At 42.0% G+C, this 22,527-nt stretch overlaps 1 protein-coding gene across 2 annotated transcripts in view; it reads right to left on the bottom strand.

Moving 5' to 3' along the window:
- The window catches only part of WNT2B (Wnt family member 2B), a 41,472-nt gene extending 34,921 nt beyond the window's left edge, over positions 1–6,551 (bottom strand). The window contains exon 1 of one of the 2 annotated variants that reach the window (XM_070748922.1): positions 6,170–6,551. In XM_070748922.1, coding sequence (XP_070605023.1) covers positions 6,170–6,327 — 158 coding nt within the window. In that variant the 5' untranslated portion in view covers positions 6,328–6,551. Of the gene's footprint in view, positions 1–3,644; positions 3,721–6,169 lie in introns of those variants that run through there. The other variant, XM_070748923.1, reaches the window with a different exon arrangement.
- Positions 6,552–22,527: the final 15,976 nt, after the last annotated feature.

Below are 22,527 nucleotides of genomic sequence, written 5' to 3'. Positions count from 1 at the left end.
AAGGTATATTTGTTGTAGACTGATCTGATATTCAATTGTAGCAACTGGACTTCAATGCTACTGAGGAACTGATAAATTGGACAAAAAGAAGATTAGTGTCGCCAATTACAGCCATATAACCCTCAGATTCTGACATATCTGCCTGTTATAATTCTGATGCTCCTGCCCATCTCCTCTGTTTGCCACCAGAATTATTAATAATTCTAGGGATGTGATGGATGGATAGATAGAAGAGATAGATGATTTTAAATCAAGAACTTTGAAATTTCAACTACACTTTATAATTTAGGGAATTCACTTATCTTTTCAAAACTATTTATAAAGCAATCGGAAAACTAAAATAATAAAGATAATAAGATGTAATCATCCTCATAATCTCTTTTGGTCATAATTTCTTTTTTCCATTTAGCATAATGGTAAGGTGTCTTATCTGTCCCTGGCTATCTTCCTTAGATAGATGTGGCAATATAAATAGCCAAGAGCAGCTTTTCCAGTCCTAAAGAATGAAGGGCATGCTAGCTTAGAGAAAGCTAGCCAAAAGCATAGCTGGTTTGTTTTCCCTTCAAAATGTGAATCTTATAAGTTCCTTCTTCACTTTTGTGATGATCACTGGATATTATTTCCTTCCTGTAAATAACCACCCTGTATTTTTACCACCCTTCATCTGAGCCCTCTTATTTTATTTATATTTTAGTTTACTTATATATTATTATTTGTATAAATAATTTAAGGTGGCAAACACATACAGTACTCCTTCCTCTTCCTATTTTCCCCACAATATCACTGTAAGTTAGGTTGGGTTAAGACTGGCCCAAAGTCATTCAGTTGGCTTTTATGCCTAAAGTGGGACTAAAACTCATATGTCCTTAGTTTTCTAAGCTGATGCCTTAGGAATTAAATCGAATTAGCTCTCTGAGTCTGCTTGATACTGGGCCTTTCCATTTGCTCTTCCTGATTATTTATCCTACTATCCTTCTGCTTGGAATATGAGCTATTAATCTGGAAGGATGCCAATTTAAATCTTATTTTGCTTACAAAGTGATTGGACAGCATTAGATAGCCAATTTCTTGCAATTCAATGGTAACCCTAGCTCATTGTCATAATAAAGATAATAATACCCTTGGGTCCCTAATTTGTGGTTTAATCACATCATCATTATCATGGATCTTGGCAATTCTGTACATGTCATGGTGATTGTAATTATACATATTTACACACTTTTATGGAAAGTTGAACATTATAAAATATATATTCAAGAAAATTTGATCTTTGTTCTCATGCAGGCTGGGAAAATGTGGATTTGTTGAGGAGCAGTGGTTTCAGTTAAAATGCTGAGTGAAAGAGTTTATGTGAGCTGGGGAAATATATTTGCATTCCTATTGGTGTGTAGTGTTTGTACAGTCTCAAACATATGTGCTTGCATGATTCTCAAGACTTTTAGCTTTAAAATGGTCTCCTAGTCAGTAATTGCTCATTTTACTTTCAGCTGCAAGTCAATTCTACTTAGTTATTTACACCAAGCTTGTTTATTGTACAGATTAGGTTTGGAAGCCACATACTGTAGCTCTAATCTCTCCCCAAGAGTCCTGAAACAGTGCTTGCAACCAATGTTTAGGCAGATCTTTAAAATGTTTATTGACCGCCTTGAATATACAATGATGCTTTAGTATAATTTAGTATAATTCTGATCCCTTGCTTGTCTCTGTATTATTCAGTCTTAGTAATAATGGCTGACAGCAAGTTATTTATAAGCTTTGATTCTAGAAATCTTTTAACTAGAGAAGAAGTAGGCCCCTGGTACCTCTGAGGAAGCTAGCCTGAGATATACATTCATATTTAGTGCTAGCCCAAATTCTGCATTTCTTCAGCCTTGACCTGCATGCTTCTTTTCATTCATTACATGGGCATTAATTATTAAAAACATATTGCTAATTTCAGAACTTTTTAAATAATTAAGCAATATTTTAATATCTCAACAGTATCTAATATAAGGTGATGGAGATAAACTTTGAAATAATACCAAGAGTTTTACACAGGGTACATATCTATGCATATAGTAAATCTTGATGTAACGATGAAGATATCTTAGATTTATATGAATACTAGGAAAAGGATGCACATTTTGTACCTCAACTTTATAGCTTTTATTAATTAGTTTTTAATATATTCTAAAGTACTTTCTATAAGCAACCACTCTCTTCCTGCTTGCATAAGTATTTCAAAACATAAAGCATTAAATAACAAGACAGCATTTCCCAGCTAAACCCTCTGTAACTAACCAAAATAATTTATCTGCCCTACATTTTAAAAAACTGAGATAAACGCTAAGCTAATATTCATTGAGAATTATTAGGGTATACATGCATACACATAGTCTATATTGAAAACACCATACTGCAGAAGTCCTACAATTCATACAGAGTTTGTGAATCAATCCATGCTATACCTGATATAATTGAAAATCCATTAATTGTTTGTTGTTTAGAAACATGTAATAAATATTTTATCTTAGTAAGAGATAAAAATCAACGTAGCATGCACTAGGATTTGGTTCCATAAAGATGCAGGAAGAAAAGGACTAGTATTTTCTCTAGGCACAAGTAGAGAGGTCAAGCATCATTTCCCTCAAAGCTTTGATATCAATATAGTAACTATAGTCTACCTACTGTTGCTACTGTGATGTTAGTGATACTGCCTCTTTGGGCCCACTGAATAAAGTTTAAACACAAAACCGTAGAAGAAAATACTCTATATTTCAACATGGCAGAAGGAGGAAAGCTTTTTTGCTCTGTGAAGACTTTACAATACAAGGACTTATAAATACAAGATAAACATGTCACCATCTAATAAAATAATACTTAAGGCACTACAGTTTGACTCTTGCCCTCTCTCTTGCTATTTATAGGGAAGGAATTTGGAATCACTACTCTAAGTTAGATCCTGCCCTCTCCTTTTCTCCAGACCCATGACTAAATGATAAAAATGAACTTCTTCAGATTCTTTGACAGGCAATGACTAAGCATACACAAATGGATTTGATTAGGAATGGATTTCTAAAATTGAAAGCTTATATGTAAGCAAAGTGCTCCCCTCCTTCGTAAAGATAAGGAGATTGGACGAAAGAACATGAAGGTTCATTCCGTCTGACCAAGTAGAGCAGAGGTCTTCAAACTTGGCAACTTTAAGACTTGTGGACTTCAACTCTCAGAATTCTCCACACAGCTATGCTTTAAGATTTGTGGATTTCGACTCCCAGAATTCTGCAGACAGTTATGCTTTAAGACTTACAGACTTCAATTCCCAGAATTCTCCAGACAACTAAGTTTTAAGACTTGTGGACTTCAACTCCCAGAATTCCCGCGGCAGCTAAGCTTGGACTTGTGGACTGCTATGCTCTCTGGAAAAGACTCCACAAGTCTTAAAGTTGCCAAGTTTGAAGACATCTGATGTAGAGAATGAGCGATGTCAGCACAAGAGGTCTTGGGAATGAATGGCAAAAGAATGCTGGCCGGTCCAGGTGATTCTGCGCTAAGGCTTGAGTGGGGAGGAAAGGAGAAGAGAAATTCCCAGCTAGGCCTGGGAGTAGAGCCCATCCTGCACACAAGTTCCCGCTTCTGCCAGAATCCTCCAACGGGGAGTTTACCTCAGCCACTATTGCCGATTCACTTCCCCCGCGTCTCTCCTGCAGGCAGCCGCAGCAGCAGAAGAAGGTGACTGAGCGGATTGACAGCCAAGGACAGGTCGAGACGGAGCGCCCGTTCGGCTTCCGAGACACCAACCGCAAGACTTTTCAGAGATTCTGCCCCGAAGCGCTTTTTCTGCCGCCAACCCGCGACGGTCCGAGGTGTGGCATTCGGGCAGCGCCGCGAGTTGGGCAGCGAGGCCTGGAGCGCCTGTTCCGCCCCCTCGAAGGGGATTGCCCTCTCTGTCGTAGGCGGCCCCGAGTAGCGCCGAAGCCGCCTGGCCTGGAGGCTGAGGAAAACGAAGTTTCGGAAGCGACGGATAGAGCCGTCTTTCCCTCAACGCGGGAGAGGAGGGAATATACCCACGGCAGAAACCCTCCCTCAGAAAAGGGCGGGAGAGCCCAGGTGTGGTATAAATCCCATCCTCTTCGGCCACCACAGGTCGCCGCAGGTTAGGATGGCGGGAAGAAAGTTCGAAGCAGAACCACTTCAGGATGGAAAAGGCCGGAGAGAGCCACGGTTGCCCGCCCGCCTCAGCTCGGCGGCTTCGGCAGATAATTGCTGTCAATTGCGCTCCTTCCGTCTCGCACTTGGCCTGTTCCCCGGTGGTTTTCCCCGCGAAAAGTCTTTGCCCTCAGCGTGGGAAACCGCGTGTCAGCTAAACGCCTTATTCGCCGAAAGGCCCTGACTTCAACTGTGGTTCAGGGGATGGAGTGCATCCAGAGCCCTGGATAAAAAGCAGGATCCGGTTAAGCGGAAGGTCAGTGCGACTTTCCGTGGTGGCGTTGGTAGGTCGCGCGAAGCCAGGAATGGGCGCGCCGCAAACCAGGCAAGTCAGTGTTTCTCAACCTTGGCAACTTTGAAGGCGTTGTAGACTTCGCTTCCCAGAGTTCCCTAACCAGCAGTTGAAATACATTACACACATTTTCAAGTTGCCAAGGTTGAGAAACACTGAAGAGAGCCACCTTCCCGGCTTAGCGCGAGGTGAAAGCCTTTCTTTCTTTCTTTCTTTCTTTCTTTCTTTCTTTCTCTTTCTTTCCCCCCCTCCCTCCCTCCCTTCCTTCTCTTTCTTTCTTTCCCCCTTCCTTCCTTCTTTCTTTCTCCCTTTCTCCCTTTCTCCCTTTCTCCCTTTCTCCCTTCCTTCCTTCCTTCTCTTTCTTTCCTTCGTTCTTTTTTCTTTCTCTTTCTTTCCTTCCCTCCCTTTCCCCTTCTTTTTCTGTCTGTCTTCTTCCTTCCTTCCTTCCTTCCTTCCTTCCTCCCTTCCTTCTTTTCCTTCCTTCCTGCCTTTTCTTTTCTTCTTCCCTCCCTTCCCTTCCCCCTCCTTTCTTTTTCTGTCTGTCAGTCTACCTGTCTGTTTTCTTTCTTTCTTTCTTTTTTCTTTCTTTCTTTCTCGCTCGCTCGCTCCCTTTCTCTCACTCTATCTCTCCCCCTTCCCTCCCTCCCTCTCTGCGAGGCAGGTGGCTGTAAGAAAAAGTGACAGGCGAAAGCCATTGACAGCGAGAGTAAACGCATTTCTCTCGGGGGTGTACAGATGCTGCCTTCTCGGGGTCCTGCTACAGGTTGAAACCCGTTGGGGGCCTTCAGGCCTTTTCACAGGTGAGGAGCCAGGCGGGCCTCTTGCGAGGCTCCATCGCTTAGGCGCTGGTCCGGCTTTGCTGTCAACCGGAGGCTTTGGAGCGCGGGAGGCGACCCAGAAGAGAAGGGACTGGATCCCTGGATCCAGATGACAATCGCCGACGATTGTGGAGTCCCGACCGTTTTGTGGGTCGAACACGACAAACCTGTAGCACGTTGTAACCGAGGTTAGGTCAGGTGTGTTTAATACGTTCCCAGAAGCCGATCCTTTTTGGTTAATTTCAGGTTCGGAGCATCGCGCGAGTCCCCAAACCCAGCTCAGGTGATGGAAGAGGAAGGGACCTCAGCCCACGTCCGGGAGGCACGACGACTCCACGCTGTTTCTAAGCCCGACAACCCTGTCTCCCCGCACCCCCTTTCCCGAGATCTCTGGTCTGGTCCATTTCCCAATTCTCAGCCCGCTTTCTACGCCCCGTTTGATAGACAGCTTCTCTCGGATCGAAGCATTTCGGAAAAGAAAAACGCGCGCTTCTTCTTGTCCACGCGTCTCCCGAGGACTTTGGAAGCTGCCGACCATGCCTGGGAGTGGAACCTCCTGCCCCTTAAGGAAGTCGGTTCTCCGGAGATTACGGTCCCGCAGATCGATCCAGAGTAATTAAAACCCCTCCCCATCTCCCGAATCCATCCCAGAATTCAGGCGCTCTGCATATGGTCAGGCACACCCGCTTAAAAAAAAAATATATCACCAGCTGTGACATCTCAAAAACACCCTGGATCTGAGCCCACTTGAGCACCACCGGTTATCCAATGCATCTCACTTTCTAGCCAGACGGGAGAGAAAGTTTCCGGGCAGATCTCCCTTCCAGCTCCCGCTTCTCCACCCTTCCACCCCCCCCTCACGCGGACTTACCACCACGACGAATCCACCCGCGGCGTGAGGATCAACAGAGTGAGCAGCAAAGGCAAAGCGAGGCGGGAGCGGACCGGCTTGCCCTGGGACGCTCGTCGGGGGGCCTCGGGAGCGCTGGCGATCCTAGCGGAGCTTGCCAGACGGTTTGAGCCAAGCATAATTCTCTTTCGCGGGAAGCGGAGGAGGAAAAGAACGAGCCCCGGATCGCAAAGGGAAGGCGGCGGGTTCCTGGACCTCCAATTGTGGTGCGGGGTGGGGAGGGGAAGGGCAAACGGAGGCGGCTCTTAGGTGATCCCTGAAGGCGGGAGTCACCGCTCTTCTCCCAGGGCCGCTGCCTTAGCCATGGCTTCGGAAGGAAGGAGGCCAAGTCAAACTAGCCCAAACCCCCAGGACGGGCGGTCGCTTGCTGGGCTGGCCGGCTGATCGCTTCCTGAGGTGGCCTGGCCGTCGCCTGGGCTGGCAGGAGCGTCTGCGGAGCAGCCCCAAAGGACCGGCATCTGCTGGGAATGAAGATGAGGAGGACACGCTGGAGGGGTGGGCTTGGGGGCAGGCTGGGGAGATGGACACCTCCTTGGACTCTCATTGGGCAAAACTCCCAGGCACAAAGACAAGGCTGTGGGTGGAGTGGGGGGGGGGGGAAGAGAATCAAGCCCAGCCAAAGGGTTGGGACCGCGCTTGCTCTCTCTCTATTGCTGGCGTTTTCTCCACGGGGTTTATTTTCCCCTCCCTTGCTAGCTGAACACTCTCACCTTTTCCCTCCCAGGCACCACCTGCTGCCGAGAAAGTCAGCCAGAAGAAATCAGAGACGGTGCTGAAGTCTCCCTTGCTGGCAAATAGGCAGCTTCAGGCAGCCTTCTCCAACAATCCTATTCGTCCTCCTCTGGTCCTAGTGCCTCCTATAGCTGTCGATTCTTTCGGCCCCGAAGAAAAAAGACCACGCAACAGAGGACTAACCCCAAACCCAGATCTGACCCTTTATTGGATGTGTTAAGTGAGCTAAGCCAATACTTGGTTTGTAGCTTAATGGGTTGTGTGAATCTACCCAGTACGTCTTCTTGGCTTAGTGTAGTGTGAATTTGGCTCCAGAGTTCTGTCCTCTTTCCCCCCTTGTGGCAGGATTTAGTTATTTAATTATATTTATATTCCACTCCCCCCCCCAAGACAGGAGTTTGACACTGATTAATTTTGGAATCCAACCACATTTGAAGCTTTGCAAATCTTTATCCCCTCTCTTGCTGTACACTCCAGGCAATATGGAGGGCTGAAGTCACCCACTGAATTTAATGACTGTGTTGGTATCCATCCTGTTGGCAGGGCACCAAATTGAAGATCAGGTGGCATTTTACATTCAAACATAAGGCAGGCATGCCTTCCTGCTTTCCTGCCTATTTCAATAAATTATTTTCATGTGCTGTGTGAATGTGTTTATTGGAGAACAGGGCTTTTTTGGTGGCAGCTCTTGTGTTTGGGATTCTCTTTCAAGATGGGAATGCCAGACGCCATCTTTAGTTTTTCAGCACTAGTTTTCTATTGCATTCTTGCAGGATTAACACTGCTGTAATTGTAACTTGTTGCTCCTCTTTTTCATTTTCTATTTAATTGACAATTTGTCTTGATTGCTCTATATAACAGTTGATTTTTTAAAAATATGCTTTTTTCTTAAACTGTTTGAATTGTAGTGTAAATCACTCTATATGCTTGCATTTTCCTTTGTGGTGTCCTACTTTGTTTTACATACTACGTATCCTAAATACTCTACATACTAGTTGAGTTCACACAATATGCCAAGACATACTATTGTTTTTAAAATGTGATTTGGAATATTAAGTGAATTCAGTCAGAATTATTTGTAATTATGACTTAGGTTGTCATATGAACTTAGCCAATACAACATTCAATGTTTGTATAGACGTTCAGAACTTATTCTCTGAGGAACCAAAAGTATACTGCTTTTCTCTTTTGACATTGTCTTTCCATTTTGATCCATCTACCAGAATTGATAACCCAACTCTATCTTATTTTCTCCTATTTTCAGAACTTCTAGGCTATTGGTGATATCCCTTGAGCTGGGTTCAAAACATTACATGTCTAATTCCTTCATGAAATTATTTTCTATTTTCAAAACTTCCCTTAATGGTTCTACCTCCCATTTGAAGTCTTGGGGTTGATCAACAAACTTTACTCAGGTTCTGGGAGATAAGCAGGTGTATATGTATAATGTATATTTTATTTTATGTACGCTGAGAGCATATGCACCAAGACAAATTCCTTGTGTGTCCAATCACACTTGGCCAATAAAAATTATATTCATTCTATTCTATTCTTTTCTAACTTTTGTGACTCTAATGTTCCACCAAGTAACATTAAGTTTAATGACTAATTAATATCTCAGGATTGCAAACTTCAGTGTCAGCAAGGGTTCTGACATCTGTGGCTTCTTCCTTTGTCAACCCTGCTTCTTCCAAGTCCAATAATTACAGTTGAATAATGTCTTTATTTGTACCCAGAGAAATTGAGACCAGCAACCAACACTTCTCATAACCCACTTAGCTTTCTTCAATTTATTACGCCTGAAAGCAAAATCTTTTTGGACTTTGTGCTTTTGCTAGAGATCCAACTGAGTGATTGTGTAACAACTTATTTATAAAACAATTTAAGGGTGTGGATGTGATGAGAGAGAAAGCTTGATATTTATAGACTAAAGCCTGGACATTCGTTTGGAAGCCAACACAATATGCAATGATCCTCTGGACGTCTTTAGATTATTAAACTATTGATTTAGACCACTTGCGTTGAAAGTTCTTCCTATGTAGATGTTAGAGGTGACAGTGCTGCTTATGAAAATATCTAAAGTCTAAATGAAATAGGAAAGAGAAAGAGGAATATCTGGGATTACCATATTCTTCTCTGGAAACGTCCTTGATTTTCAGCCTCAATGTCACCCTAATAATTCCAGATGAAATCTCTCTCAACTATTTCTGAGTAGCTGCATCACTCAAAGAAGGACCTTTTGTCTAATGTCAATTAAGAATTCTGATTTCTTAGAATCACGAGAAAGCTATACTGCCAAATATAATGGAATTTGTAAAGCATAGGTTATTGCATATATGTGGTCAGAAGACTACAGTTCTAAAAAGCAGCAAGAACAATTTATCAAGAATTGGAAAATTGTGGAAAAAGAAGCAACACTTTCAAGTGTAGTACAGTGAGTCCAGTCACCATCCTTTCACACTATTCCATTACTTCTTCATTGCCTATTTTGTGGGTAATTTGATTAGAAGCCTGATGTGTAGCAGGAGGTCATTATACTATAATGAAATTTTCATATCATTTCCATATTAAAATATGAAACTAAGCAAAAGAATGGCATAAGAACTACAGTGATCCCTCCAGTTTCGCGATCTCGATCTTCGCGAAACGCTATATCGCGATTTTTCCACCCGATGACGTCACTCTCTTCCTTCCTTTCTCATCTTTCTCTCTCTCTCTCTTTCTCTATCTTGCTTCTTCCTCTCTCACACTCTCTTCCTCCCTCTCTCATCCCTTTCTTTCCTTCTCTCTCTTTCTCTATCTCTCCCCCTCTTGCTGGCGGGCGGCGGGCGGGCGGGGGCATCAGCGAGGAGCCGGGGTTTCTCCTTTGCGTGGGTGGCAGGGAAACCCGGATCTTCGTCTACTCGCTGGTGCTGCAGGCAGGCAGGCGGCGGACAAGCGACGGGCGGACAAGCGAGGCGGCGGACAAGCGGCAGGCGGGCAAGCAGCGGGCAGGCAAGCAGCGGACAAGCGGCGGGCGGACAAGCGGCGGACAGGCAAGCGGCGGACAAGCGGCAGGCAGACAAGCGGCGGGCAGACAAGCGGCGGGCGGACAAGCGGCGGGCAGGCGGGCAGGCAGGCGGCGGACAAGCGGCGGGCGGACAAGCGGCGGGCGGACAAGCGGCGGGCGGACAAGCGGTGGGCACGGCAGCAGCGAGGAGCCAAAGATCGGGGTTTCCCCTTTGCGTGGGCGGCGGGGAAACCCGGATCTTCGGCTCCTCGCTGCTGCGGCGCTGCTGAGCAGGTCAGCGGCTGGGCGGCGGAAGGAACCTTCCCTGGGTCTTCCCAGGTGCGGAAGTAAAAACACCATCTGCGCATGCGCGGCCATGGAAAAAAGGGCGCGCATGCGCAGATGGTGTTTTTACTTCTGCACCACTATATTGCGAAAAATCGAGTATCGCGAGGGGTCTTGGAACGTAACCCTCACGATACTCGAGGGATCACTGTACTACCATCTACTACTAATGTGTTTCTCTGCTGCCCTGAATTTGCCATCATTAATTAGCAAAAGTTCAGCAGGAAATGGCAGTTCAGCAGGAAATACTTGGGGTGATCTTGTTAGGGCTTAGGCCTGGTGCTGCTACAGTGAAGACAAAGGAGGAAAGTGTGACTCCCCCCCCTCCTATTTTCTCTTTTCATATTCAGGTGCCAATGCCTTGGGTGTGGTAGAACTCAGTGTCATGTTGTCATTGATAGCTTCCCTCAATTTGCCTTGGAGCTCACAGACTCTACTTGTTCTCCTGGGATATTCACCAGTTCCTTCCATCATTGTTAGCTGTCCTCTCCTTTTAATAGAGTGTTCAGATTTCTTTTAGCTGAGAAACTTCTTCTGCTCTTGCTTCTGCTCCTTCTCTGGACAGGATGTATAGCAGGAGTCCCCAAACTTGGCAACTTTAAGACTTGTGGACTTCAACTCCCAGAATTCTTAGCAGGCTGGAGAATTCTGGGACTTGAAGTCCACAAGTCTTAAAGTTGCCAAATTTGAAGAACTTTGATGTACAGGATCGGATACTTTATTGCCAAGTGAGTTTAAAGAACATTTAATGATGTTCCTTTAAGTTTTGCTTTGGCTAAAATAAGGGAAAATATATGATCTAAAATGAGACTGTTACCATTTCATTTTTTTAATCATTAGGAATATATTATTAAATTCATTCCTATGCTGTATGAAATGTTAGGAAAATATATCAAAAGTTATATTTGATAACTTAAAGTTATCAGTATGATTCTAATTTGATATCTTTCTACAGAGAAAATTATGTAGTATAAATATGAAAAAACGAATCATTTTTATATATTTATAAATATCAAGAAAGCTTAGGATGAATCAAACTCTATCCCTCTTAAAGTTTTGAGAGATAGGAGAACATTTCATAAGCTATGTTTTCCCTTCTTTTACAGAGTATCTCTATTTTAAAATAATGATCTCATGTCCCAAGGCATACAAGAACAATACATTCTGTCCATATATTCACTTCAACAAAGGTTGCATTTTTATGCCAAGACGGTGATAATGACAATGATCATAATGATGGTGTTCATTGCAAGGATTATTCTTTCCATAAAAACCATTAGCAACAGTAGTCAAATGGAAGCTCCATAGATGTACTGAAACTCCCATATCTAGTACAAGTGAAAGGATCAAGGTAATGAGGTTATAGGGTCTAGAAGAAGAGTAAGTTAGAGTCAATTACATAGAGCAGTGTTTCCCAACCTTGGCAACTTGAAGATATTTGGCCCCCAGGGAAAGAGCCTTCTCTGTGGCAGCCCCAGCCCTCTGGAATCAACTCCCCCCAGAGATCAGAACTCCCCCCATCCTCCTTGTCTTTCATAAATTGCTTAAGACCCACCTATATCACCAGGCGTGGGGGAATTGAGACACCTCCCCCAGGCTTACAGAGTTTTATGTATGGTATGCTTCTGTTGTATGATTTTTTTAAATGACGGGTTTTTAGATGCTTTCTTTCAATTATTAGATTTGTTACACTGTATATTGTTTTTATTGTTGTTGTGAGCTGCCCCGAATCTACAGAGGGGGGCGGCATACAAGTCTAATAAATAATAATAATAACTCCCAGAATTCCCATTTGTTGGCTGGGGAATTCTGGGAGTTAAAGCCCAAATATCTTCAAGTTGCCCAGGTTGGGAAACACTGACATAGAGACTGAAGGAAGGGAAGGTCCATTCAAGTGTGACACTGATCCCACTTTCTGTCAACAAAAAATTTGCAAGTTTAATAGAAAAATTGCTCTTTTTTATCCATCCTTTCCAGAAGATATTCATTCACAATATGTTGAGCTTTTCCTGACAGTCTGATCTACCCTGTGTCTTGTATAAGACTTGTAAACAAAGAAGAACCTCCCACCGAGACTGAAAACACATTTTCACTTGTTTGGCATCATTACTAAGAAACCGACTCCAGTGATGCGTGACGTGATTCAGAATCTGGCCCAATTCTTATACGCAGAGGCCACAGGAGACAGAACATTTGCCTTTCCAACGGCCTCACATGGTTCATATGCTTGCCTCAGTTTGATCTTTCATTCAAATTAGTGGTGTGTACCAAATGGGCTCCTATTTGCTCCACATGAACAGCAAGCGTGTGTAAATAAACAAGGCTCACTTTCAAATGCTTCATGATTCATTAACTTCAAAAGTCCCTGTTTTCATAAAAGGTCAGCTTCTTCAGAGTTTCTATACATTCCACCAACACTGAAGGCAATGACTTTGATTTGGCTGAGTTTTGGGACAGTGGCTCTACTGCTGTGGTTATGTTTTCTTCTGCTGGGCAACCTCAGCAACACAATACATCATTTTCTGTAAGAAAAATTTTATTTATTTATTTATTTATTTTGTCCAATATACAATGAGGGTTTTAGTGGGTATATATCTATATACACATAGTAAAATACATGATGAAGGTTATAGAGGAGATACTCATAGTAAAATATATCTATGAAAGAATAGAAAAGAAGATAAAGTAATAGAACATATCAATGAAAGAATAGAAGAAGAGATATAGGAATAGAAGAAAAGTATAGGAGATAGGAGAGCAATAGGACAGGGGACGGAATGCACTCTAGTGCACTTGTACTCGCCCCTTACTGACCTCTTAGGAACCTGGATAGATCAACCGTAGATAATCTAAGGGTAAAGTGTTGGGGGTTTGGGGATGACACTATGGAGTCCGGTAATGAGTTCCACGCTTCGACAACTCGGTTAGTGAAGTCATATTTTTTACAGTCAAGTTTGCATCGGTTAATATTAAGTTTAAATCTGTTGTGTGCTTTTGTGTTGTTGTGGTTGAAGCTGAAGTAGTCGCCAACAGGCAGGCCGTTGCAGCATATGATCTTGTGGGCAATATATACCGTACTTCAACTTTATACTAAACCAAGTTCAGCATTTTACAATAATTGTATAGTCAGTGTAATATCAGATTTTCTTTTAATGTGCCATTTTGAAATATAACAACTTGATAGGTTATTTGAAATATAACACCTTGATAGAACTAGCACTAGCACTTAGACTTATATCCCGCTACACAGTGCTTTACAGCCCTCTCTAAGCAATTGATGGAATATTGTCCCCAACAATCTGGAACCTCATTTTACTGACCTTGGATAAATGGAAGGCTGACTCAACTTTGAGCTGGTCAGGATTGAACTGCTGACAGTTGGCAGAATTAGCCTTCAATACTGTATTCCAATCACTGTACCAGCATGAAGTGCAATTGATAAGGCAAGAGGAAATCAGTCTTCTTTGGGATCACATCTGAACTGTCAAATTCTTAGTCTCGAGGCTGATTTGGAACTTTCTCTTAAGTTATTTAAATGGTAAAATGTCCTATATTATCAGCCACAGTTTTTAACGATTCATTACATATATTGTTACTCCCTCTACGCAATGTTTAATAACCAGATTCTAAAATACAATTTTATATGTATAACAAAAAACGTTTAAAAATAACTTAATCAAGTCTTTTGAGGAGGTTGAAGGCAGTAGTGGGTTCTAAAACCTTTTACTACCAGTTTGTGTGTGTGCTCACATGCACACGTGATGCTTCTGTTCATGTGCAGAAGTGTTGCGGGTTGGTGGGTGGGCCACTGGTGCTACCAGTTTTTAGAACTGGCCCGAGACACCACTGGTTGAAGGGAATGTTATTTGGTGCTAGGAACCAAATAGAAGTAAGTTTTGTGTATTTACAGGGTATCATGTATATTACATGGAGAGAGATTGTGCATTTGTATCTCAAAGTGAAGTATATATAAGTATGACTATTATCCCTTGTAATCCTTTGTTGTGATGATAGTTATGAAGTCAGAAGATAGAAGATATACTGTACTACAGTGGTCCCCAAACTTTCTGTCACCAGAAACCAGTTTTGTAGAAGACAATTTTTCCACAGACCTGGGAAGAATGATCACTTGTCCAACACTTGCATGGCCATGGTTTTTGCTTGCCCTGGAGCTGAAGGGCCCTACTATACTGTATAGTATTATAATAAATCAGTCTACCTAGCTAAGGCAGTACCTTTAATATTCAGATATTCCTATGAAGATTAATTTGAGTTTTGATACATTTATTCTCTCAGCCTCTCTTTTCTCTCTCTTAATCTCTCTTAATCTCATTTGTTTATTGATTCCCTTTAACCAATGCAAAAAAAACCCATGAAAACAAAGCAACCCATTGCAAAAGGCTGATCATTTAAAGGGCAGGAAATTGAATAAAGAAGATACATATCTAATTGTACATGTGGTGACAGCAGCTAGAATTGCATTTACACAAAAATGGAAAGCAACCAAAATCCCATCTGAAAGAGAAGTACTTAAGAAAATACTGCATAGAGATGAATACACTGACAATGAAAATTAAAGATAAGGAAGATACGGAATTGTATAATGTATGTTGGTTAGAAAATGAGTATAAATAAATATTCATAGAAATTAAAATAAAATGAACATATAAGAAGAAAAGGGAGAATAAATGGTGGTAGATCCAGATGACAAAACTAGATTTAAGGAGGCAGCATTAGATTAATAGTATATACCTAGAACAAAGAAATATATGTATAGAAATGATACAAAAAGTATTATTTTAGAAGAAACACTAATATTTTAAAGATGTACAAGAATATGTTATCAGTCTGTTGAATATAAGATGAATTAGGACAGGAATCACTCAGAGAAAGGTAAAGCGGGAGAAAAAAGAAGGTGAAGGGAGTAGAGAGGGAGTAGAGGGAAGTAGGAAGGAGGAGAGAAGAATTAAGAAGGCAGAGAGAAGGGATGGAGACAGAGGGTGTAAAGAAATGAAGAAAAACAGACTGATAAATAATAGTATAAATAGGTGCAAAATAAGATATTTAATTATGACTGACAAAACATATAATTATGTTTGTTGCTGAGATATTTTAAGGTATATGCATTGATATTTATATGGAAATTTTGTGGAGGAAAAAAAAAATAAAAAAAAATAAAATAAAAGGACAGGAAAGGGAAAGAAAAAAGCCTGGATACTAATTCTGAAATCATGATCATATGGATGCTGTCCAGATAGCACAACTGCTTGGTAGACAGCCATGTAGTAGACCATTTTGATGGGTTGAAAAAGTGTGCTGTGTAAGAATTTAGCTTAAGAGTTTTGGGCCTAAATTTAGGAAGTATTGAGCTTGGAAGATTCCATTCACAAAGTGATTCATTGCCATAAATCATGATTTTTAAATATTGGTGTATTGGATGTTTCAATGATTTTCATGCATCATGAGAAGCCACAAGTTATAGATGGAAAACCATCATGAGCAAATTTCTGTAACATACTAAGAGAAGATTAAATGCATTGCATGATTATGAATCCAGCTATTGGTTTATTTCCCTGAAAGCACGGATCATTTTACTTGAAAAATCTAACAAAGGAGTTGCTACCAAAGATGAAAAAAATAGTTGTTTTAGGAGGAAAAAACAAACAATACAATTTTCCCAGTTTTAAACATCTCAGATTTCCTGCAACAACATACTCTTGTCTGCTCACATATTCAACTATCTCCAGGCCAACTTCTCATTAGTGATTTGATGCAAGTACTTATCAAACAGTACCAGGCCATACTCTCCACCCCCTCTCCATTTAGACCATGGCTATATTCAGCCAGCTAATGTTATTTTAATCTCCTAGATATGACTTTTCCAGAGATACTTCTTTTTCCAAGCAAGCCAGTTATCAAGCAGTGTTTAGAAACTGCGGTATATTCCAGAAAGGGGGAGAAGGTTATTATCAACAGCTGGCTACCATGCTTAGATATCTGGAAAGGTTGGTTCATTGGACTTTAAGGGAATCAAGTAGATTGAAGAGGAATAGTTGCTTTCAAATGGGTAAAGCGTTTTTGGAAAAAAAGGAGGTTATCTCAGGCCAAGATCTGCCTTTGTAACCAAACTCAGTTATTGAGGAAAAGGCTATCCTGGAAGGTAGCTAATGAATAAATCACTGTTTTTTAAATGTAAGGCATGAAGCAAGTTATACTTTACACATTGTTAGTAGCATTGCAACTATCCTAAAACTCTGTTATTGAACGGAGATTTCTGTACTAAATGACTGAACATATAAAAATTCATCCATAATTGATATCCTTCAGTCTCAAAAGATTATGGCATCATGCTCTGGAAAGAATTCCTAAAATGCCGTATGCAAAGCTGTTGTAACCTGTCCAGAGCATGAGACCTGGGTAGGTTAGTATGGAGGATAGACTGTTACCCAAGCAGCAGATCTCCCCTCTCCATGTCTCTGAAATAATCTAATGGAATGGCAAAGCCAATATGATTGGTTCCAGCTACGTTGCAGGAGCTATCAGAATGTGGCTGTACAAAATTGCTTGTGGAACTCTGGCTCAGGATTTTGCCTCAAGGTTTACTCCTGAAGCCTTTTACAATGATGGATATAATCACAAGGCAGTGGAGGTTTGCAGTCAGAGTTTCCCTCGTCCTAGTAGATGGTTTTGCTGCTTTATCTACTATAGGGACATAGAGCCCTCTTCTGCCTCCAAAACCATTGACCATCTTCCCCTATAACCTTGGAAAAGGGCCCTTACCAGGTGCTACCAGCTGGGACAGCTGGATATATAAAAATTAATGCATTATCTATTCATTCAGTTCAATTCAATTTAGTTTATTACAGTCATAGACCAGAGACCAAACAAATAAAAACACTCAGTAAATATACAATTAAAAATTCTAGTACAAAATAATAAACAACAGCTATTCATTCAAATGTTGAGTTTTCACTCAAAGTGAGCATTATGTACATCAATGCCCTTATTTATTCATTCATTCATTCGTTCGTTCGTTCGTTCGTTCGTTCGTTCGTTCGTTTATTTATTTATTTATTTATTTATTTATTTATTAAATTTATATGCCGCCCCTCTCCATAGACTCAGGGCGACCCTTACCACCCACCCTGCTTTTTTGATTATAGATTTATGCCATTGAATTAATGTATTTAGGAAATTTATGAGATATTATTCTACTTGATTTTTTGGCAAAGAAATGGCAGGAAAATACTTCCCTACGTATGCAATCTCTGGTGAGGAAGCCATATGTGCAAAATGGAAAATGAGCTGGAAAAATACAAGTAGAGAAACACACATTTTTAACAAAGAAAGCAGCACATTTTCAAGTCCCCCCCCCCAGTTGTTGTGGTGCAGTCCCTATAGTCATTCTCTGTTTAGCAGCCATTTCCAATGCACTTGCAAGAGGGTGCTCAATGAAAGATCCTTCCTGAGATGCATTGTGTTGTAAGGTAGTCTCCAATTGAATAGGAGTATAGCTTTGGTAGGAAAGCAAAACAGCAAAACCTTAGAAACCAAGGAAGAAATCTAGGAAGAAAGCAATTTTAAATGAGCTTTTAATTATGCGGATACTTTGCACTACTGTTTTTCATGCTGTCAGGAGAATTCCTGGAGTTAAAAACCAAAGACCTTAATACCTACAAATTCGGTTTCCTTTAAGCCTACAATTTCATAGATATATCAGTGTAGTCAGAGGTGGCTATTGCCCAGAGAGGGGGGGGGGGTTGCAGTGGGGTAGCAAAAATGGAGCTCCACCCCAGAGCACCCAATTTGCACTGAAAGATGTTGAAAGAAAATGCAGGGCATCCTGCATAAGCCACACCATAGTGTGGTAGTAAAATTTTGGTAGCCCTTCACTGAGTGTAGTGTTCTTGATAAGGAGATGAAAGTGATGTTTTCCGTTGCTCTCTTGCAGATACTTTGTTTTCAGTTCCTCAATCTTCAACTCTGGTCTGTGATTTCTTTCTTCCTCAGCTTAGACTTTCAAGAGCAATCTAGGTGCTACTTATTTAAGTGAGCTAACAAGCACTTCTGAATTAATCTGAAACTTCCTACTTCACATTTTTCTTTCCCCTTTCATTTGTTTTGCACCTCAGCTTGTTGAAAGTTTTCTTTAGAAAAAAAGTTTTCTTTAGAACAGAATAACAGAATTGGAAGGACCTTGGAGGTCTTATAGTCCGAACCTTTGCTCAAGCAGGAAATTCTATAAAATTTCTGACAAAATGTTTGACACAACACTGCTAAGTGTAATTGAATAAAGAAACAATCTTAGCACTAAACTAATATGTTGACAACAGAATACTGTATATGTTTTTTTGATATTTAATGCAGGGATTCTATATTGCTGCTTTCTTAATCTTCCAAATGCTTCAAATTATGTTTCTTATCCCTGGTCATTCCAACACTGGTGGGGCTGATGAAACTTGAATTTTAAAACTAAGGAATTCCAAAGTTGGCAATGGAAGACATTTATGCAATACCAAATCTTTGCTTCCATAATGATTTTTATAATCCAGATATGATAGCACTTTTCTAGCCAATGTGGCTATTGTTGAAATTTATTCCACTTATTTGGTGGACGTTCAAATAGCAAAGGTTGAGATAGAATATAGACAATAGCCCACTTTTCAACCATTCATAAATTGATTCTATAGGAACAAGCCTTGGGTTTTATTTAAAATCCCCTTAATTGCATTTTTGGTATACAGTGATCCCCCGCTCGTTGCGAGGGTTCCGTTCCAGGACCCCCCGCAATGAGCGGGTTTTCGCGAAGTAGCGCTGCGGAAGTAAAAACACCATCTGCGCATGTGCAGATGGTGTTTTTACTTCCGCAGCGCTAGCGAGGAGCCGAAGATTGGGGGCGGCGTGTGTGTTTTAAAATGTCCCCGCCGACATGGGGGGCTCGCTAGCACCCCCCCGAACCCCCAACCCGGGTTTGGGGGGGGTGCTAGCGAGCCCCCCATGTCAGCGGGGACGTTTTAAAACACACGCGCCGCTTTCCAATGAGTCCCGAAGACAAACACGGAAGTTTGACGTTTGTCTTCGGGACTCATTGGAAAGCGGCGCGTGTGTTTTAAAACGTCCCCGCCGACATGGGGGGCTCGCTAGCACCCCCCCGAACCCCCAACCCGGGTTTGGGGGGGTGCTAGCGAGCCCCCCATGTCGGCGGGGACGTTTTAAAACACACGCGCCGCTTTCCAATGAGTCCCGAAGACAAACGCGGAAGTTTGACGTTTGTCTTCGGGACTCATTGGAAAGCGGCGCGTGTGTTTTAAAACGTCCCCGCCGACATGGGGGGCTCGCTAGCACCCCCCCGAACCCCCAACCCGGGTTTGGGGGGGTGCTAGCGAGCCCCCCATGTCGGTGGGGACGTTTTAAAACACACGCGCCGCTTTCCAATGAGTCCCGAAGACAAACGCGGAAGTTTGACGTTTGTCTTCGGGACTCATTGGAAAGCGGCGCGTGTGTTTTAAAATGTCGCCGCCGGCATGGGGGGCTTCCTAGCAGCCCCCCAAACCCGGGTTGGGGGTCCGGGGGGTGCTGGCAAGCCCCCCATGCCGGCTTGTCCGCGCTCGCTCTCGCCGCTTTCGAGCTGAGTCCTGAAGCAAATTCGCTTCAGGACTCAGCTCCAAAGCGGCGAGAGCTAGCGCCAGCGAACGGCTTGTCCGCGCTCGCTCTCGCCGCTTTGGAGCTGAGTCCTGAAGCAAATTCGCTTCAGGACTCAGCTCCAAAGCGGCGAGAGCTAGCGCCAGCGAACGGCTTGTCCGCGCTAGCTCTCGCCGCTTTGGAGCTGAGTCCTGAAGCGAATTCGCTTCAGGACTCAGCTCCAAAGCGGCGAGAATGAACGGTGTGGGCGGGCGAAGGGCGGGCGGCAGCGAGGAGTTTGCGTGGGCGGTGGGGAAACTCCTTGCTGATGCCCGCTGCTCGCCCTCCCGCCAGCAAGAGGGGGAAGACCCAGGGAAGCCGCCATCTACGCATGCGTGCCCATAGAAAAAAGGGCACGCATGCGTAGATGGTGTTTTGACTTCCGGGTGGAAAAATCGCAAATTACCCTGTTCGCAATGGTCGGTGACGCAATAACCGGGGGATCACTGTAGTTTTAATTTAATTTGTTAAGTGAAACAGCAAATGTAATTAATGAACTCAATCTCAATCTGTGTAGTCTGGAGGAGAGAAGGGAAAGGGTGGGCCATGATCAAATCATTTAAATATGTTAAAGGGTTAAATGAGGTTCAGGAGGGAAGTGTTTTTAGTAGGAAAGTGAACACAAGAACAAGGGGACACAATCTGAGGTTAGTTGGGGGAAAGATCAGAAGCAATGTGAGAAAATATTATTTTACTGAAAGAGTAGTAGATGCTTGGAACAAACTCCCAGCAGACGTGGTTGGTAAATCCACAGTAACAGAATTTAAACATGCCTGGGATAAACATATATCCATCCTAAGATAAAATACAGGAAATAGTATAATGACAGACTAGATGGACCATGAGGTCTTTTTCTGCCATCAATCTTTTATGTTTTTATGTTTCTATTTGGTAAGTCATGGTCAGGTGTAAATCCAATTATTGACTTAATATAGTCTATATCACCTCCCATTATTCCAGCATGGATTTAAAAGGGAATAGAAGCATCAATTTCCTAATTTGAAATGATTGAAGTGTTTCATTATAGTCAAACTAGTAACTCACAATAGTTGTAGACATAAGCCAGAATAGACAATACAGTGGCCATGGGCGACAATGCACTCTCAGCATCTCCCTGGGTACTCATCCAGTTTTCTGTTCCACTTAACTTTAATAATGTTTCTGGGTCTTTTACTGAAAGAGACAAAGGGAAAGTTAACATGAAGTAAGCCTTAAAGCCAAGTCCCTGCCTCCAAAATCATCTTTATTTACAAGAATGCATTTCCTGTATTGTTGAACTCTTATTTAGCAGTGCTATGTCTAAATAGAAGTTGTCTTAATGTAGCGCTAGATGAATGGTTAATTTTTAAAGAGAAAAATGAAACTTCAGCAAACATAACTATGTCCCATAATAACTAACAATCAAGCATATAGTCTAATCCCATTTTCTCTCGGTTTCTTTCAGAGTCCTCTTACTATTAAAATTATAGTAATTTTTATAGTTGCAGATGAAAAACCAAATCACTATTCTGGACAAAACAAGTAGTGTAGAAAAGTTCTGCTGGAGGTGTGGGGGATTTTCCACAGCTTTTCTATCTGAAATCTTTTTCACTGGCTGTGTTCAAATACAGAATAGATGATCATCAGCTAGAGATGCATTATTCTAGATTTCTACTTCAAGTAAAGGACTAGACCATTGGACTAATTGGCCCATTGAAATGCAAAGTTTCTATGATCTCAAGATCTTTTCGTTTGAATACATAGCTAGGCAGGGTGATGCTTATGTGTACCCAAATCAAGTGCTCTCTCTCATAATTTGCAAAACAGTGGTTACTTCTGGCCCTGCTGTTTTCTTTCTTGCTTTGGAAGATATAGCTTTAGATAGGCAGGAGTGGGAGCCTCAGAATGATGTTGTTTGAAGATGGATCATAACAGCTTCAGAAATTAAAATTGAGGAATAGGGATAATGGCCTCCCTAATTAATTTGGTCTCCCATTCTCAAAGTGATAGTGTCCCAGTGTGATGCCATAGCAATGACTGGAATGCAGCATAATGGTTTTGAAGCTTTGCAATGCCTTCTTGACAGCAGGAGGGAGAGAAAGCTGAGGCTGGAAGACTTACTTGGTTGGGGCTGATTTTTGAAAAAAAATTGCAAAGACTAGTCAAGTTAATATCCAGAGCTGAGTGTAACGTGGTGGGTCTTTCCTTCTCAGTAGGCAGTGCTGAGCTCATGAGATTAAATTAATATATGTTTTATTGTAAACATTTGTTTTAGAAAAGGAAAAGGCTAGGATAATACAAGAAGATTATCAGTCATTTTCTGAATGTCATGGGATATAATTTGGCCAGGACAAGAATATTGTCATGCGCTGCTTTCAAGAGCTATCTTCCTAGAACTCAGAAAAGTTTAATAAACTGTTGTCCTTCATTACTTGTATAAGCAGAGCAGTTCATTTCCAGAAGAACTAGTGATGGCTGCCAATTTGGATGCCTTCAAAATGGGTTTAGACAAATCCCGGAGAATAAAACTTTCCAGCAGTTATATTGGCTATGCATGGAAGGCAACAGGCATCTTCATATTCAAGCTGTTGGA

This window comes from Erythrolamprus reginae, chromosome 3, assembly GCF_031021105.1.
Source record: "Erythrolamprus reginae isolate rEryReg1 chromosome 3, rEryReg1.hap1, whole genome shotgun sequence".
In the NCBI taxonomy this organism is placed as follows: Eukaryota; Metazoa; Chordata; class Lepidosauria; order Squamata; family Dipsadidae; genus Erythrolamprus; species Erythrolamprus reginae.
The sequence above is the reverse complement of the archived record's forward strand: the minus strand, read 5'-3'. Positions and strand labels throughout refer to the sequence as shown.